Source organism: Antechinus flavipes, chromosome X (genome assembly GCF_016432865.1).
Source record: "Antechinus flavipes isolate AdamAnt ecotype Samford, QLD, Australia chromosome X, AdamAnt_v2, whole genome shotgun sequence".
NCBI classification, from domain to species: domain Eukaryota; kingdom Metazoa; phylum Chordata; class Mammalia; order Dasyuromorphia; family Dasyuridae; genus Antechinus; species Antechinus flavipes.
The window spans coordinates 24,783,003-24,802,749 of record NC_067404.1 but is presented as its reverse complement, the minus strand read 5'-3'; the positions used below and the strand labels follow the sequence as shown (position 1 = coordinate 24,802,749).

At 40.5% G+C, this 19,747-nt stretch overlaps 1 protein-coding gene across 3 annotated transcripts in view; it reads left to right on the top strand.

Moving 5' to 3' along the window:
* The window catches only part of LOC127542516 (transcriptional repressor protein YY1-like), a 144,599-nt gene extending 142,582 nt beyond the window's left edge, over window positions 1–2,017 (top strand). For all 3 annotated transcript variants that reach the window (XM_051968171.1, XM_051968173.1, XM_051968170.1), the window contains one exon: window positions 632–2,017. In XM_051968171.1, the coding sequence (XP_051824131.1) occupies window positions 632–1,335 (704 nt within the window). In that variant the 3' untranslated portion in view covers window positions 1,336–2,017. The remainder of the gene's footprint in view (window positions 1–631) is intronic.
* Window positions 2,018–19,747: the final 17,730 nt, after the last annotated feature.

Below are 19,747 nucleotides of genomic sequence, written 5' to 3'. Positions count from 1 at the left end.
CACAAAGGCACTCACGTACTTTCAGTCTATGTCAGTAGCTGGTACTTTGTGTTAGGTTATTGGACTATGAGAGACTCACCAGCTAGAGAAACGAGGCTCATCTGACTCCAAAGCTTTGTGTCCACTATATTGGGCTTACTCTAGAGGCTAAAGAACTTTTCTGACAATTGGAGACTGTTTTTGTTTGTTTTCATTTGATCTACATTGTAGCAGAATGTAAGCTGCTTAAGGATAAGGACTATTTTCATTTTCTTTTCAATCTCAGACCTTGGCACAGCCCCAAAGCTGTAACCAGGGACTTGGTAGTAACGGGATGGGATAAATCAGCAAAAGGCAGCTACTATCACCAATTGGGGTGGGAGGAATAACGAGTCCTCTCAATTTCCTACCTCTGTGCCAATCTTCAGGCCCCTAGGTAACAGCTCTATAACACACCTTACTAAATGCTTCTTGAATAGGGTTAAATTAGGGTAGTGACATGTGTGCCCTGGTCTGCAAGCTTACTTGAGGTAAGCTCCAACTCCCATCAACCTTTAAATCACGAGTCTGATCTAGGTTAGGCCTAGAAACATCAAATCATTTTGATCGCTCATCTATTTTCTTGCTCCTTTTTCTTTCTGTGAAACCACAGCAGACGAAGGGAGCAGCAGCAATGCAGGGGAAGGAGGCCAAGGCCCAGATGATGGCTCCGATGGCAGCTCGAAGAAGTGGGAACAGAAGCAAGAACAACTCAAGAGCCTGGAGGGAGAATTTGCCATCACAATGTGGGCTCCAGAGGAGGAGAACAAGACGATGTCCGAGACGGTGGTGGAAAGCCAGGAGCTCCCAGAAGAAAATTTACCTCCAGAGGTGCCTGAGAACGGGAGCCCCAAGAAGCTGCCTCCAGGAGGCCTGACTCTGATCAATCTCTCTGATCCCAAACAGCTGGCTGAATTCATCCATCAAAATAAGTCACCACATGAAATTGAGAAAAAGCTGCCTTGCCCTCATGAAGAATGTCCCAAGCTCTTCCGAGACAACTCTGCCCTGCGGAAACACCTGCATACCCATGGTCCCAAGGGGCACATCTGCGCAGAATGTGGAAAGGGGTTCGTGGAGAGTTCCAAACTAAAGAGACATAAATTAGTCCATACTGGAGAAAAGCCCTTTCAGTGCATGTACAAAGGTTGTGAGAAGCGCTTCTCACTGGACTTCAACTTACGCACGCACATGCGGATCCACACTGGAGATCGCCCCTACGCGTGCCCCTTTGATGGCTGCACCAAGATGTTCGCCCAGTCAACCAACCTGAAATCCCATATCCTGACCCATGGGAAGCCAAAATGCAGCAAGTAAAAAAGAAGATGGAACAAGGTGCTTTTGTTCATAGGAAAAAGAGTTTTTCTAAATTGAATTCCACCCACCGGGTTTTGAAGGTTGACCTTATCTAAGAGAAATCACAGTCTTTCCTTGTGATTTCTCCTTTCCACTTCTCCTCCAAATTTTCTCTCTCTACTGAGTGTCCCACTACTTTTGCAGTAATTCAGGCTCACTAGTCCTTCTATCTTACTACCTCCCTACTTCCCACCCCATATCTAATCAGTTGTCTAGTTTGGTGGTCCTATCCCTTCAGCCCCTTAGATGGGTACCTTTCTCTCGCTCATAAGGATACCACCCTCGCTTATGACTTGATTCTCTCCACTGGACGCTGAAACTGTGTATTAATTGAGTTCCCTGCTTCAGGTCTCTTCTTCCTTTCAACCCAAACTATCCGCTACACTTCTTTGGTCTCGACCTATCACTTTCCTTTCCTGACCTCCCTCCCTAGTTTTAACTCTCCCAAATCCTGAAGATATTAGCATTTGCTGTTTGTTAGTTATCTTGTCATAACTTCTGTGTTTTCATGTTATTTCCCCCATGGATTGTGAACCCCTCGAGGACAGGGGTTTTTCTGAAATTTGCCTCTGTATGTAAAGACTTGTAGATGACAAATATTTAATAAATGTTGGTTTACTTCAATGAATTGGAAATTCAAAAAGCCGTGAAGTTTCCTTTCTTAACGCTGTCACTGTCTGGAGAATACAGCTTTCTCTGTCTTTTGAATCTTTCTTATATTCAAAGCTTCTGTTTCAGACCCTTAAGTTCATGAGTACCTGCTCCCCCTTGTCTCTTCTCTCTCCTGTTTCCTTCCCTTGGGAGAGAAGCAGAGGAAAATTGGGTCATCTTGCCTTTTGAACCTTACCATAGCTTCCCTTGATTAATGAACTTGCTCTTTACAGTGGTCATACCTATTTGACTTTTTTCTTTTAATTGAACATAAGGGAGGCAAGTGGGATATGATGGAATGGGTTCTGGCTCTGGGATCAGAGGTCCTGGATTTAAATCTGTCCGACCAAGTCAGTTAATCTCCTTAGGCCTTCGTTTCCTACTCTAAACATGAGGGGATTGGAGCAGAAGCCTCAAAGGTCCCTTCTAGCTCTACTATTACAGGACACCTGAAAGGGACCACTTCTTTACAGGGTATAAATGGCATTAGATGCAATGGAGGGTATCTGCTTAGATTGATTAGGAATTGAAATTACCCAAGAAGCACTCTTAGTTTTTCCTTTGAATCCACATATGAAGCAAAGTCACAGATATGACACGTCTGCTCCCTCCAGATGGTGAGATGCTATTAGCCTAGTGGCATGAGGAAGAAAGAGCACAAGCATTGATTAAGTCCCTACTATGTGCCAGGTGCTATGCTAAGTGCTTTGTAAACATCTCATCTGAAGAGTGATAAAGGGAAGGCTAGAAGGAATGCAAGGTTGATTCAGAGTTCATACGATAAAAACGGTGCAGTTCTAGCTGCTGTGTCATCTCCTCAAGCACATCTATTTGCTATCAAAGCATCTGGAGGAAAAGTTATAATTTTATTTATTACCACAACCACAATGTTGGAAGCTCCTGGAAAATGGTTTCATGCAAACATGCCCCTTCCCCCTGTTTCATCGGGTACTTATGTCCAAGAAGCCATAGGATATTAAAACATATTGAATGTCACCATAGGTACTGCCTTTGGGGACAAGGGTTTGGGATTAAGAGACATGAAAGGCTTTGATACACCCAAACCATAGTGACCTGAAGCCATTTTCACCCATTGAGAGAAAGCCATAAATGGCCCTCATCTTTTGGGAAGGGTCCACAGGCACAGGTTCTTATCTGTTTGCCTGGAAAGGAAAGATAAATCTCATTTTGATATAGAAAAAGGGGAGAAAATGGGTAAAGAGCATAGAATCAATTTTTTGTAGAGCTTGAGAACAGGAAGGGATTTAAAATATGATCCAACGTGACCTCCCCCATTCCATGTATGGATGAAGAAGCTGAAGCTTAGCTATATAATGTGACCTGGCCAAGCTTATGCAGTGACGCTTAATAGAGCCGTGCCAGAACTGGAGTACGCATGCAATCCACGACAGGAAGAAGAATGTGACAACAAAGTATTTTTGAGGAGGAATAAATGGAACATGAGTGGTCATTTATGCTCTCAATGACCTTGGTCTCCTTGGTAAGTAGGGAACTTAAATCAGCAAAGTAGAGTACCAAAGTAAAGTACAAAGGAGTTTGACAAGTATAGCAAAGATTCAAAAACGCCACTGCAGGTATCATGATAAAAAAGCAGTAAGAAGGTTTATCAAGCTGGAGTAAAGACTGGAGTTGACCTTTAGAGACCATTTAATTATCACAGACTGAGATAAATATTCTAGCCAACTAAGTAAGATTTTTCTTCAGCCCTAAGTTTTACTATAGTGCAAGCTGCGCCACCATTTGGGTACTTGTGCCTGAGCAATAGTCTGCTAATTTCAAGATATATGAAAAAATAGATACACAGAGAAAACCTAAGTAAAAAACCAAAGACTTTCAATTTCTAAATCCAAACTGAACAAGATGGTCTAGAATCTTAGAATTTGGAAGAGATCTTACACGTCATCTTACTTCAAACCCTTGTTTAGTGCATGAATGAATCCCCTTGACTGAGACACAATGGAAAATCAGGATTAGAGTTACTTCTGTTGGTATGAATCAACTGTAAGAGGGGTTGGTCCATCCACGATGAATTAGCCCAGCTGGGCATAGCCACAAGCTCCCTTAGTGCATCTGGTAATGTGCACCCTACCTGCAGCCACAAAGTTGTGGCAGACCATTCAACATTCTCTTGTTCTGCTTACTGATCATGGTGTGGGAGTTTTAGGATAAAGAGTAGGAGCTAGAGTATGATTCTATACATAAAAAGAAAAATCCTCACCATCCCAGAGAGAAACTTGCATGTGACCCTGAGCCATCCCTCGCACTAGGCCTTTTTTGTTCTGTTTCTATATAATAGCTAACCTGGCTTAAAGGTGGTAGAGATCTACTATTGTCCTACCAAGGGCAAGTCTTGTGAGTGAACTTCCCAATTAACCCAAATAAATTTATACATATATAACCACGATCCACTTTTTTCTTTGGTAACTTTCCATTATTTTGGAATTGTTCCTTTGGATGGTTTGTGTCTTTATAATCGGCATAGTCTGCAGGATGATGACAAAAAATGAGCTTGGGGAGAGAGACCTTCCCTAGGGGCAATCCTCGTCACCCACATGCCTGGAGGGAGGGGTAGCCTACATGCTAGATGCCTGTCCTAGGCCCAAGAGACAAGTTTTCATGGGGGGAAATCCTCAAGATGGTCACTCACATCACTGGAGGTTGGAGAGACTCATCAGAGCGGGGTAATCCCGAGTGTGGCCAGCTACACGGGTTCAGGGATGCCTGGATAAACACCAATTGGCTTGTACCATTTGATGGAAGATTTATGTCCTAAGCAGATGTGAGACTTTTATTGCTACTAAGAGAGATTCTGATCTACTTATTTAGTGCCACACCAAACTCCCAAGAAATTACTTTACAGAACTAGAAAAAAATAACAAAATTCATCTGGAAGAACAAAAGGTCAAGAATTCAAGAGAATTGATGAAAAAAATGCCAATGAAGGTGGTGTAGCTGTGACAGACTCAAAACTATATTACAAAGCAGTGGTACCAAAACCATTTGGTACTGGCTAAGAAATAGAGTAGTCAATCAGTGGAATAGGTTAGGTTCACAGGACACAATAGTTAATGACTATAGTAATCTAGTGTTTGACAAATCCAAAGACCTCAAACCCAAAGACCAGATTTTGGGATAAGAACTCACTAATTGACAAAAACTGCTGGGAAAATTGAAAAATTGGAAATCGGTATGTATGGCAGAAACTAGGCATTGAGCCACACTTAATACCCTATAACAAGATAAGATTGAAACAGGTTCAGATTTAGATATAAAGAATGATATCATAAACAAATTAGAAGAACAAAGATAGTCTACCTCTCGGATCTGTGGAGAAGGAAGGAATTTGTGACCAAAGAAGAACTAGAGTACATTATGAAATGCAAAATGGATCATTGTGATTATATTAAGTTAAAAAGTTTTTGTACAAACAAAAGCAATGCAGGCAAGATTAGAAGGGAAGCAGAAAATTGGGAAAAATTTTTACATCCAAGAGTTCTGATGAAGGCCTCATTCCTGAAATATATAGAGAATTGACTCAAATTTACAAGAATTCAAGCCATCCCCCAATTGATAAATGGTCAAAGGATGTGAACAATTTTCAGATGAAATTGAAACCGTTTCTAGTCATATGAAAAATGCTCTAAATCACTATTGATCAGAGAAATGCAAATTAAGACAACTCTGAGATACCACTACATACCTCTCAGATTGGCTAAGATGACAGGAAAAGATAATAATGAATGTTTGGGGGATGTGGGAAAACTGCGACACTAATGGATTGTTGGTGGAGTTGTGAACTGATCCAACCATTCTGGAGAGCAATATGGAAATATGTCCAAAGAGCGATCAAACTGTGCATAACTTTTGATCTAGCAATGTCCCTATGGGGTCTATATCCCTAAGAGATCTTAAAGAAGGGAAAAGGATTCACATGTTCAAAAAAACAGCCCTTTTTATAGTTGCAAGGAACTGGAAATTGAGTGGACGCTCATCAGTTGGAGAATGGCTGAATAAGTTATGGAATATTATTGTTCTATAAGAAATGATCAGCAGGATGATTTCAGACAGGCTTGGAGAGACTCACATGAACTGATGCTGAGTGAAGTGGGTAGAACCAAAAGAAAGAATATTGTACATGTTAACAGCAAGCAAGATTATATGATGATCAATTCTGATGGATGTGGCTCTTTTAAACAATGAGGTGATTCAAGCCAATTCCAATACACTGGTAATGGAGACAGCCATGTATATCCAGAGAGAGGACTATGGGGACTGAATGTGGATCATAACATAATGTTTTTACTTTCTTTGCTTGCTTTTTGTTTTCTCTCTCACTTTTTCCTTTTTGATATGATTTTTGTTGGGCAGCATGATAAATGTGGAAATATTATAGAGAAACTGCACATGTTTAACATAGATTATTCGCTGTTTAGAGAAGGGGCTTGAGGAAGGGAGAGAGAAAAATTTGCGACACAAGGTTTTTGCAAGGGTGAATGTTGAAGACTATATTTCATGTATTTTGAAAATAAAAAGCTAAAAAAGAGATTTTGAACTGATGATTGCACTTATTGTCATAAAACGAGAATAACCTTGAGGCAAAAGATTGAGGTGACTAAGAATGTGTTTTGGGAAGATAGAGAATGGCATAGGAGGAAATGGAAAGTATCTGTCTGTCTTTCTCCTTCCCTTCCTCCTTTCTTTCTCTGTTTCTATCCTTTTCTTCTCTCTCCTTTCCTCACCTTCTCACCCTCCTCCTCCATCTCCCTCTGCCTCCCTCCCTACCACCATCCCCCCTCTCTTCCTTTTCCTATCTTCCTCCCCCCTCCCATCCAGACATGTCAGAGGACAGACAGGAGGCAGGGAAAGAAAAAACCTTTGAGAAGAATGGGATATGATTGGTAAAGGAAGTATTGGAATCAGGGTATGCAGGACAGGTATAGTTCTGAAGGATATTTTTGGGCTCTGTGTATTTATGTGTCCATAAGATAGCATGGCCTTTGGGGACATCTAGTAAGGACCCAACATAATAGCAACAGGCTTGGGAGTTATGCATATTATCAGGCAAGGAGTAAATGGCCAAAAATCTGGTAACTGAAAGTGCCATTAGTAAAGGAATATCTGAGCCTGTGTCTCACAGCTGTCAGTCTGTTTGCATATTTTCTGTATCTGTGTTTATATTTCTCTCACAATCTGAGTGTCTGCAATTGTGTGTATAGAGCTTACAAGAAAAAAAAAAAACTTTGCTAGCAAATCTATCTCCCTGTGTCTTGTTAATGAACTTTTTCCTGAAAAAAATAAAAGAATGTAAACCATTCTGAGAAGCTTATTATAATTTGAAAAAAAAGTTTTTTTCCTTTCTTTAAGTTCCTGAAGTATGAGTAGGTCGGGGAGTATGGAGAGAAGGACAGATAAAAACACAGTCTTTTCCTTCAGACCATATAAGGTTTTTATATTGAAAACTAAGTAGAAATCGAGTTTGGGACCAAAGTATAAAATCTCTACACTGTAAACCCTAAATTATGGTTTGGATGATTTTTATAAAGGCTGAAATATTCTATCAAGTTTGGGGCTAACATCTTTAGAATTTGTTTTATGACCTCCCTGAGGAGTCAGGGATGGCATGACCACCTGTGTTCTAAAACAAAAGAAAGCGGGAGATGTAATGGGCTGAGGCTCGAGTTGATGCACTGAGGTCCCAAGCATGTGAGGCTAAATAGTAATTGGACCATACTCTATTAATATATATGCTTGGAGAAAGAATAGCCCCCACCCACTTTTTGTGCAAGTCCTGATGTGTTGTATAGGAAATGACAATTTTGGTGGGTGGAGGCAGAGGGGCGGAGAAGGAAGCAGAGAGACTGCTGGCTGGCTTCTTGACACAGTGGCTCACATTGCTATCACGACCCCCCTTCACCTCCAATCCCCCTTCATCTCTTATTCCCCTTCACCTTCGATCCTTCTTCACCTCTACTAAGAATAAAGATCGACGGTTTTCCCCTAATCTGAATTCCTGACTCCGGCAGATTTTAAAATACGTGATCATCACAGTTTTATATAAACTAAGAGCATTTCCCATCCTCCAGAATGACCAGAAGACGTCATCTCACCAATTCTAGAGAGAGATACTTGAGGGTGATGTCAGTGAAGTTTCAGAGTGAAGAGAAAGAAAAAAAAATTAAGTGACACTTAGAAATCTAACTCTTTTCTGCTTCACAAAAAGGAGAAAAGGTTAGTGTACATCAGGAAAAAACCAAAAAGTAAATGCTCTTGATTGAACCATTTAGTTAGATACTTATAATCTTTAAAGAACCTAATCCATTTGAAATTTAAAAAATATTTCACTGAAAGCTTTCTGAATTCTATGGCAATAAATGAACAAAAGTATAAAAAGTTGTGTGGAATCAAACTTATGAATCTATTAATTTGTGAAGTTAAAGGCAGAAACTTCTATTCTTGTTTTAAGGAATAGAATTTCATTGCCATCAGCCATCTTAGTGGTGTGTAGTGTCTATTCCATTTGAACACGGCTAACAGTTTTACGTCAGACAACTCAATTGACATATACAGTTCTCTATATACAATGGGGAATTAATTATTTTGGATATTTGCACTTTCCACTCTAAGTCTTTGTTTACAATTGGAGTAAAGTTAGCATTTTTAAATAAATTCATTTGTGTAACCATTGAAGCTAGGGGTTTGGAAAGCCTCTCCCTGCAAAGAGTGTTGTTACCCATATTTTCGTATAGAGGATTGGCTCCTAGCCATGGTACTTAACCACATGAATAGAAAAACTGCTTTGAAATTTAGTATCTTGGAGAATATACTGCATCTAGAGTATAAAATCTAGTTCTGTCACTTGATTCTCTGCATGATATTGGGCAAGTCACCTTAGCCTTCTCTCTGAGACTGAGTTTCCTCATTTTAGAATTGAGGACAGGATGTCTCGCATCCCTTCCCAGTTTTGTTATAATAAAAGCTGCTACCTGCTCAATGAAATGGGAAGACACTAATTCATCACAAGAGTAAAACAATGTATTATGGGTCTCAAAAGGATGAAATTTCTGATTTCATAAAATTACAAGTTATATCAACTTGACTACTCATGATCATCCAAGACATAATCAGTCCCCTAAAATGGCTAACACTTCATGTAATTAAATAGCACTGACATTAGGAACTAGATGATATCATCTTCATCATCTTTATCATCATCATCATCACTTCCACCATCACCACCTCCAGACTATGTACAAATTAAGATTTCTATATAATAAAACAAATACTAATTCCATTTAGTTTTTAAAAAAGAAAATTATCCTTTTACAAGTTCTGGTTGTATAATGTTACATGTAAAATAGAATTTTTTGCTCTTTTTTTAAAACTATGATTTCATTAAAGTGGGCAGTTCCAGATGAGGCAATCTCGCAATTCTAAATCGCCACCTACTCTACAATTTCGTTTTACATATTTCTTGGGTTACAGAGATGTTAATTGGCTTAGGGCCACCCAGCCTTGTCTGTGTCAGAAGCAGAGCTTGACCTTAGGTTTTCTAGACAAGGTTCAAGATGGCTGGAGCTGCCGAACTAGAGACCCAATTGGAACCAGCCATTTGAGCAACATAGCACTTTCCTTTTCTTTCTTTTTTCCCTCCCCTTTCTCTGTCCACATACTCTTACACCCATGGGTGTTCTGTCCAAAGAAATATGAATTTTGACTATTGAAACTTCTCTGGATATCTTGGGGTTTGGGGGCTTGACATTTTCCTTCTGGACCATGCTTTAAACCCAAATCGCTCTCTCACTGATTGGCCTTGACAGGCCAAGCCCCACTTATTCATTCGTTTTGGGGGACTTGACTGGTTCAGAGTGAGCATGCTTAGCAACTATTCTTGTTTGGGCCAGAAACCCTGTGGGTCTTCCCCTCCCAGATCAATATTTTTCCCTCCGACTAGGTAAAAGAGGACATTCTTTGCCTCATTTCTTACCTAACCTTAATCACTGATAGGGCATTATCTCAATGAAACTAACCCCTTGCTTGTTGTACAAGCACTGAAAACTGAACTGAAAACAGCCAAGGTCTCCCATTTCATCCCAGGCCCTCTCCGGTTGTACTGATATGTATCTGTCCACTGGATCAAGAGGGCTCAATCCAATTCACTTGCCTGTCATGGCATCCCCTCCCGGATGTCCCAGTTCTGTTTGAGAATTTAGGGCAAACAACAACAAACCTTCCAAGAGGATCTTGATGAACAGACTCATCAGAGAAGAACCATCAAAGGTGTTTGTGGTGAGAGATGTCAGTCTGTGCTCCAACTGAAACCTGACTTCAGTATCTATGTTCCCACAGAGATAGGATGGAAATGGAACCTGGAGGTCCTCTGAAACACAGTGGACCAAAGAAACATAAGGACAGTGTGGGAGCTAGGTAATGGGAGGGAAGCCCCTTACAAAGAGGCTATAGGTACTGTTCCAAGTTCTGTCAGCAGGGGAGAAGAGGGGGAGCTCAGGGGCTCCACACTGATGGTGATGCAAGGCCATTGGGAGGATCAGGCCAGGTCATACCGGGTACGCGTGCGGCATCCCTCACCCCTTATAAAGCCTCACATGATTCTGATGTTGAGCATTCATTATTGCTGCAGGGGCAGCTGCCATCTGTCCCCGAGAGGCAGCCAGGGACCCTGGGCACTGGAGCCTTGGAAATAACCAGAGTTCCAGCAGACTTGTTTGGTCTACATTGCCCATAGCCATCAACAAGGTGGGAAATCAAGGCTGAGAGAGCTAACTTTCTCACCTCCAGTAGCCACAACTGCTGACTAACTGGCCTCCAAAGACAAATAATATCACAAGACCACTTATAAAGACATCAAACCCAGCCCACCTTTCCCTGCCTCCTCTGGTCTACCTCTGGCAGTCATCTCCCAAAGAAGCAGCTCCTTTGGAGTAGAGACCAACCATTCACATTGACAACCAACTGTTATGCAGAGACAGGCAATCCAGATAACTGCAGTAGCAAGGGACCCCTGGGAAGCCAGGAAGGTCAGACCCCCACTGTCACCTTGCCCACCATCTTGTCACGGGTGCTGATGGAGAGAGCCCAGAACTCTCAGTCCAAGAGCCTTGGGAAGAATAATGCTTCTTGCCTCCTTCAGGGAGGGATCCCCTGTGGAAATGCAACCCGGCAACAGCTCCTGCAAGGCCTACGGCCTCAGCTAGAGGTCCCAGAAAAGTAAGTTCTTGCCCCAAAGTCTTTGTCTGTCCAGTAGGTCAATCTCCAATCACTGGAAATGACATGAAAACAGAAGTATTAGCATCTGCTTTTCTGCTGTACCCCAAGATTCATGGGACTGCTACTAGAGAGGTGCAGCTATGACCACCCCTAACTGTGATCTCCCCCCCCATCAGAATGCGGGCTCCTTGAGAGCAAGGACAGTCTGACTTTTCCACATGGACCTCAGTGCTGTGCTCAGTGATTTACACATGGAAAGACTTATAAATATAGGTTACATTTATTGGTTTCTTCTGAAAAACAATCAAACACTGGGTTCATCTATCCAGGAAGGTTTTGTTCATTTCCAATCAGACTCCATCCCCCCAGGCCTTTCTGTGATGGAAGTTCACATTCCAGGATAGAGGAAATGCCTCTTAGTCCATCCTACCCACACTGGTTCCAGGTCAGATTTTTATCTTTGTCATGGTGGCAAGTAGGCTCAGGAGATGCTATTTTTTTGAGAACATATAGTCTGTAGCAGAGAAAGGTTGTAATATTCTTCTCTAAAATATAATGTTCTCTGGGAGCAGGTTTGTTGGGGGGCTTCTGGAGGCAGCCAGTAATCACCACAAATGCAGCTGGGGATTAAAGTCCAAATCCTTTATTGTTTCCTTTTAAGTCTTGTCTCCTTCCTTGGGCTCAGTTAGCTTTCTTAGAGGCTCTCTCTCTCTCCTTGGTTCCGAGAGCTCCTGCCACTAATCCTTTGCCTCTGCCAGCTTCTGCTTCTAGCTTCCTCCGAATGAGCTTTTACTGTGCTTGTTCTTTTCTTGGCCCTGGCAGCTCCTCCTTATATGCCCCACACTGAGTATACAGCAATCATTATATCACTAGGAAGCCATTATTTGTTGTAGGATTAAATCAATACTAAACTAGATTTAACCACTGTCTCCTCAATTCCACTTACTTAGCACCTTGTAAGAATCCTAACAGAAGGTCAGGCACTTAACCAGGCCCAGGGTCCTGACTTTCAGTTTCTGTTCCTAGGGGACCATCAGGGCCTCTGGGAGGTTTGGGGCAGAGCCCAGATCTCCGATATGAAGATGTTATGTGAGAACTGAATGTTTTACCTGGTGATTTTGTGAGGATTGTGATCTCTTGCCCAAGAATACTTAAATCACTATCTCCAGACAACTGGAGTTAATAGGCTTGGGGCAGGGTTGAGGGATGGGCCCTTGGTCACTGCAATATTTAGGGATTTTTTTTGCTCTTTCTCAATTTATTTTGTCAGGAATTCTGGGAAGTCTATGTTGTCCTCTGGGTTGGGGAGCCAGTAAGAGAGAGCCTTCCTCATCCTATCCTCTCATTCAGAAAGACCAAGTGACAAGGATGAATGAATGGAAATGGTTAATGAAGGAGTGGGAGGGGATAAAGAGGACAGGGATCAAGAGGGAGATGGCAGCTGGGGCTGCTCTGATGCACAGTAGGGGAAAGGGCTGGTCAGCCTGATGGTACAATCAGGAGCACTGGGGGCTATTAGGTTGGGAGCAGAGGGGCAGAATCTGATCCAAACAGCATGGCAGCACTCAGGGAGAAGCAAGAACATCCCAGAAAAATAAGGGCTCTGAAGTCCCCAGCTCTCTGTACTGACATGACAAAGAGGACCCCAAAGAGCCAGAATCTCTAGCTGAATTCTGAATCTCAAAAACGCAGTGGAATCTAGCCCTAGAAGGTAGAGTTCAGCATAAGAGGTCAAAGAAGTCAGCCAGAACAAACAAGGTCTATTGTCCAAGCCAAAAGCATGCTGTGAGGACAGAGCCCGACACTGAAAGCAATAAAGTCCTAATTCAGGAACTCAAGCTGCAGGGATGAATAAATCAAGGAAAACAAAAACAAATACCAAAAATGACACTACAGCTAGAGTTCCCTCACAAGAAGGGGTAGCTTTTTAACAAATGTAAATAATGACTTAAAGGAAAAATAATTTCCAAGAGGAGTATATAAATATCTAGAAGAAAAGGAGCAAGAGACAAAAAAAATAAATAAAATCTCTGGAGGGAAAAATTGAAAGAATAGACAGACCAGAAGACCAAGTGGTAAATCTTATTCAACTAAGAGACTCTCTGAAAAGTAGTATAGACAACAAAACAGAAATCAACGACTCTAAGAGATGACAAGAAATATTATGACAAAAAATAAAAGAAAACAGAAAAATAGTAAATATAACTAAAAAATCCTATAAGATACTTGATTTCAAAAACAATTGATCTTAGAAGACAGGCTGAGGAGAACCAATTTTAGCATAAGCAGACTTGACCACTAGGAAAACTCAAAAATGATTTAACAGAATTTAGGTACAGATCAACATACCACAGTGTGTTTCAAAATAAACTATAAATGAATATATGGTCAGGATATAAAAGATCACAACATGAAAATATTAGAAGACCAAGAATGGAATTATCTTTGAAATCCATGGATAAAGGAAGAGTTTATGATTAAATAAATAATAGAGAAAGTAACCCAAGAAAAAATGATGATATAAAATTTTAAGTTTTACACAAACAGATCTAATTCAGTTTAAATTAGAAAATAGGCAACTGGAAAAATATTTGCAGTAAAATTCTCTAATAAAGTCTAATAATCAAGATACACACACACACACATATAATTCAAATTTCCAAAACTAAGAGCCATTCCCAGATAGGAAAATGGTCAATGAATACGAACAGGTAGTTTTCAAAGGAAAAAAAAACCCAAGTGGTCAACAACCAAAGGAAATGTACTCCAAATCACTAATAATTAGAGAAATGCAAATTCAATCAGCTCCAAGATTCTCTACTACACCATCAGACTGTAAAAGATGACAAAAGAAGAAAACAACAAATATTGGTAGAACTGTGAAATGGTTTAAGCATTCTGGAAAGCACTTTGGAACTGGCCCCCAAAGTTACCAAACTGTGCGTGCATATTCTTTGGAGCCAGCTATACTAACATCTAAGTACTACATAAATACTTGTTACTGAGTTTATCAAGTATTAAAGAGATCAAAAAAAAGAGAAAAGGTACCCGCAGATGCCAAGACATTTACGGCAGCCATTTTCCTGGCTTCCAAACACTGGAAACAAAGGGTGCGCTCACCTATTGGGGAATGGCTAAACAAATTATAGCATATGAATTAGATGGTATATCAGTGTACCCTAAGAAATGATGAAATGAACAGTTAAAGCAGAAACTGGCAAAGTCTCTATGGACTAATATAGAGCCAAGTGAGCATAACCAGGACAACATTCTATTACTATGGAGAAAAAGAACTTTGAGACTTCAAAACTCTTATCAATGCAATGATACATCAGTGGTCCAGAGGACTAAAAATAAAATGTATCATCTCCTGCAAGAAAATTGATTGACTTAAAATGAAAAAATGGCATATTGTGTGTCAACAACCTCACTGTTGAACAGTATCACAGTTGAGCATCATATAATCTTGTTGCCGCTGTGTACAATGTTCTCTTGGTTATGGTTATGAACATGGTTATGTTCACATCACTCAGCCTCAGTTCATTTAAATCTCTTCAGGTTTTTCTGAAATCGGCCTGCTTGTCCTTCTTATAGAACAAAAACTTTCCATAACATTTATGTCCTATAACTTATCGAGATATTCCTAACTGATGGGCATCCAATTTCCAGTTCCTTGCAACTACAAAAAAGGTCATGCATGCTTATCATGAAGGTATCCTTTAAAATTTTTTGTTGAACATTTTCAGGAGGAGGGGACAGTGAGGAGAGATGAGAAATGCTTGCTTATAAAAAGAAAAGAAAAAAGAAAAAGGGGAGCAAAAAAGAAAGGACAAAAAGCTTTGAGCAAACTAATTTAATCCAAGCCCCTTTTTCATTTTCACAGAAACAAAACCTGAAAGTATCCCAGTGAGTTCCAGAGTGCTATAAATAGGAAAGTTTAGTTGGATTCTCAACCTGGAATTCTGATTTTTTTCCCTCCACTCTCACCATGACTTTCCAAACTAAAATCCAGTTTGTCCTATTCACTCACAACAGAGTAGAAAAGGCGGACCTGAGGATCAGGCAAAGAGAAGTTAAAAAAAAAAGCTATTACTATAAACCATAATCAATTGTCATCAAATATTCAATGTGGTTCCATAAGCTTCATCTTTTTTGACACAATGGAAATTAGTTATTATGGGATTATGCTTTAATTTCCAGCATCATCAGTGTACGGCATCCATTAGGGAGGCAGGCAAGTTAACTGCTAACTGGGAGTGGAGGATTCAAGTAGCCATGTTGTGACCATATCACCATCACATCAAAGATAAACTAGTTCTCCTCAAATCACTTATCTCAATATTATATATACTTAGGCCATTATAGTACAGGTGGCAACTAATTCTATGGTTACAAAATGCAGCAAAGAAAACCTGATCATCTCAGGTTCTGGATCATCAGATCACTCTCTGGTGGCAAATATGTTAATACAATTTGGTAAAATTGTGAGAGGCATTTAATTAAGTGTATGGCTAGTACACTTAATTATATCTGAGCATATCATGTGAACAACAAAAATGAAGAACTATTTTATATCAGCACCTTTACTAAGGAGCTGAAGTTGGAAGTTCAATATCACTTACTGAAGAAGAAAACTGTTTTCTTCTCTTGCTGAGATCTTTCTTCCAAGGCAAGGCACCCCAAATTCAAATCTGGGTCTATCTCAACTTTCCCTGGATTATTTGGCAATAACTAAACTTTTCCCTGTTCAAGCTCAGTGTGGCAAAGCTCAGTCCCTGTTTGTATTCAGTGAAGAAAGAAAGGAGTTCATCTTTTTTTGAGGTAGCTACTGAGGGTATCCCCCAAATCTGTGCTGCTGCTGCTTTCAGGGCATTCATGTCTCCTATACTGATATGAATTTTCAATATTGGGGCTTGCTGAAAGGAAGGAATCATTTGCATCAAAGGAATAATTTGCACAGGGTTGGCAGTATTCTCAAGTTAGATCTACCAATGAGCATTTATTAAGTGCTCACTACATGCCAGGCACTGTGCTGAGCACTGATACAAAGAAAGACAATAGACAGTTCTCAATCTGAGTTCATGGTGTAAGGGAGAGACTCCTTCTCAATCTTCATGAGATCTGAAGTTAAGGTTTTATGAACATTTTTGGTATGTCAAAAGCTTAAATTACATGGGAATGAGGATAAAGAAAATGTCATAAAAACAAACACAGAATGATTTTCAACAAAGTCCTTGAACCAAAATAGCAAGGAAGTGACTGCTTCTATTCTCCATGCATATTCCAACATTGCTTGCTAACAGAGGCTTCATTTCAATGCAATTTAGCTTCTCCTCCCCAAATTTTGCTTGCCACCATTACATATGGAGAGAGGGAAGGAAAACATTCTGACAGGGAGGCTTGTGAACTTGCTTATCAAAAATAATTTGAAAACTTCATTTAAAACAGGATCAGTTTCATTCAAAATCTCATGTACTTAATGTATTTAAAAGCATTATTCTGAGAAGAGGTCAGTAACAAAAAAATTTAAAACCTCATGTCTCACAAAGGCGATTAAGTATTTTGACAGGCGTACAAGTACAAGGAAAGGATGTACGGATAAACGCGCTATGTTGGTGTCTCAGAGTTAAAGACCTTTATTAATGCTATCTCAAGAACCGGTCCATGGAACATTCCCAGTTTATGAAACAAACAAAGGCCCCGTTATATTCATCAACATGCTTGGTGATTAAAAAGGGTCAAAGTGTGAGAAGGTTCACCACCTCAGTCAGTTGGCCAGCATTTAGGTTCAGTGGGACTCTTGGTGTCCATACAGATCCCCCTAACATAGCTATAACCCTGGGGCTCTCTGGTATCAAGTTTTCCATCTCAGCCTCCAGATTTTAGCATTCCTCAGAAACTGAGACTTGTGACATATCACTTTGAACCCTGCTCAGTTTTCTCTACGAAGGGACTTCCATTTACACTAATTGTCTTTAAAACTAGCAGCAGTTGCTGTTATTCCCCAAAGCAGAGCTTGTATAAAGAACCTGAGATGATACCCAGAATACAAATATTTAAGAGAAAAAATCCAATACTACAACAATGAGTAAGTGTCTCTCTAACTTCAACAACTTATTTCAGCATTTGGACAGATCCAACATGTGTCAATGAGAATACTCCCTCCCTTCTCCCATGTAGATCTCAACCTAGCGATCCTCTATCACAGTCTCTAACCCACTGCGCTGGAGGCCTTCTTCAAGATCTTGAAGTATTCTTGGAAGATCAGTGCTGGATTAACATTGTTCATCATCCCCTGCACTCACTGTATCGTTAACCCTCCGTCTTTTCCTGACATACATTTAATAATGATATCTTTTCTGTAACTTTTTTTTAAATGTGAGAATGTTTTCTTATTACAATGAATCAGAAACACAAAAATCAACTGAAATGGATAGTGGTCATGAATATGACAACATTTTAGCATTTTGAGGAAAAGATGGGTAAAAATGATAGTAATATGTAGGGTGAAACCCCAAATTGGTCTAGACCAAGAATTGGTTTTAAATGCATAACTGTTAAGAACATTTCTAAGGTGTTACTGGGAACCCATTTAGAAGTTACCCTATTTCTTCCATTTGAGTCAGTTAGAATTCATGGGCTCTCCCCTTACTGCAGTTATTTGGCCTGTGCAATATTACATGATATGTGGGTAATACAAAACCCACAACATAATTTATGCAATTAAAACTCAAGCTACCTTAGAATACGTATAAAATGTTGTACACGAGGTATTAACTTGCATGACAAATTTTAATTGTCACTGCTTGAAATATGGTTAAGATTGTTTCCTGGAACCTTCCAACTCTCCAACCCCTATTTCCATAAGCCTGAAGTCACTTGTCCCAATGAATTTTCCCATCTGTGATACCTTAAAGTATTTTTAAAAGGAAGATGAAAAGTTGATCAACAGAATTCTAAGTTTTAGTACAACCTTAGGTGACAGGGAAGAACATCAAATTCAAAGACTGAGGATTTCGTTTTATATGGAACCCGTTCTGTGTGACTACAAGGTTGGATATGGAAAAGAGGGTGTTCTAACATATTAGTCACGTGAGGGAGGGAGCCTGTTTTAATCACCAAGTTGTCATCTTTGTGTTCAGGCAGAAATATGGCAGGCACACACCCATGGGTGCATGTATATGTATGTATGTATGTATGTATGTATGTATGTATGTGTGTGTGTATACACACACACATACACACACAGTGGAAAGCCAAGTTCAAAATTTTAAATATATACATATATATATATACACACACATATACATATACACACATACATATATATATATATATATTTATATATGTATACGCAACAGTATTTAAAACTCAAATGAATCCACCAAGTGCATACACTGATAGTTGAACAAATTCCATTCTTTTATGTAGCTGACTGGTGTTCATATTAGTTCATATCTGTTAGCTCAAGGTCCAGGTGGTATTGACTTTTAGCTGTACAAGAAGCAGGGTGGATGATGTCAAGCCTCAGTCACTGTGTTTATGAATCGTCTGGGCCACACAAGCCTCTGTATCAGTTTCCAGTGGCCCTTTTCTTTCAGCCTTGTATGCATCCAGCTGGTTGTTCAGGTGTTTCTTGCTAAGCGGGGATTGAGAAGAAACTCTACCACATCCACTTTGGCCCAAGCCAAAGCTCCCTTGGCTCTGGCCCTTGGCCTGAACTCTACAACCTCTAGTGCTGCTGCTGTTGTTCTCGCTTAGAACTCCATGGACACTTCCTCTGGCCAGCATGATTCCGGTCAATGGTCCATGAGTCGTTAGTCTAGGTGCTAAGGATCCATCCTCCACTCTCCCAGTGCTTTCCTCCATGGCCAGTGGGGGAGATACAGCCCATCTTTGTTGGGGCAGTTCCTGCCCACCAGAAAAGGCCAGATCGCGAGGTGCTGGAGTACTAAGAGTTCCCTGAGGCAGAACTTTTGTGGCCAGCCCTCCCCTCCCTCCTCACATCTCTCCACAAGATAAGGTACTCTGGCTGGTGAGCAGATCCCCACCTCCAGCAATTGATCCCCTGCTCATTGGTGTGGCAGACCGACCTACGAAGACCTAGATGTTGCTCTTACCCACCCACTTCTCTCCTTTCAGTGAGGATGTAGCTGAAGAGAGACCATCCAGCTGCTGGGCTCACTTTCTATGTCTGGATCCAGAAGAGATGGGGGTGCTGGAGCATACACCGGCACAACGAAAAGCCCCACACTGCTGGTAGTACTGTTGAAGGTAGTGCTGCTGATAGTGATACTTCATGCAGCTGCTTCTGGTACAGCGGCAGCTACTGCAGCTGCTGCCTCCCCTGTGGCTGCAAATGATATTGCTGAGAATGATGACCCTGTTGCTATAGAGTGGACTTGAGAGTCACTGGAACTAAGGTCTTGTTTTTCAAGATGTCAGAGAAATGCTTGTTCATAGATATTTCGGTAGC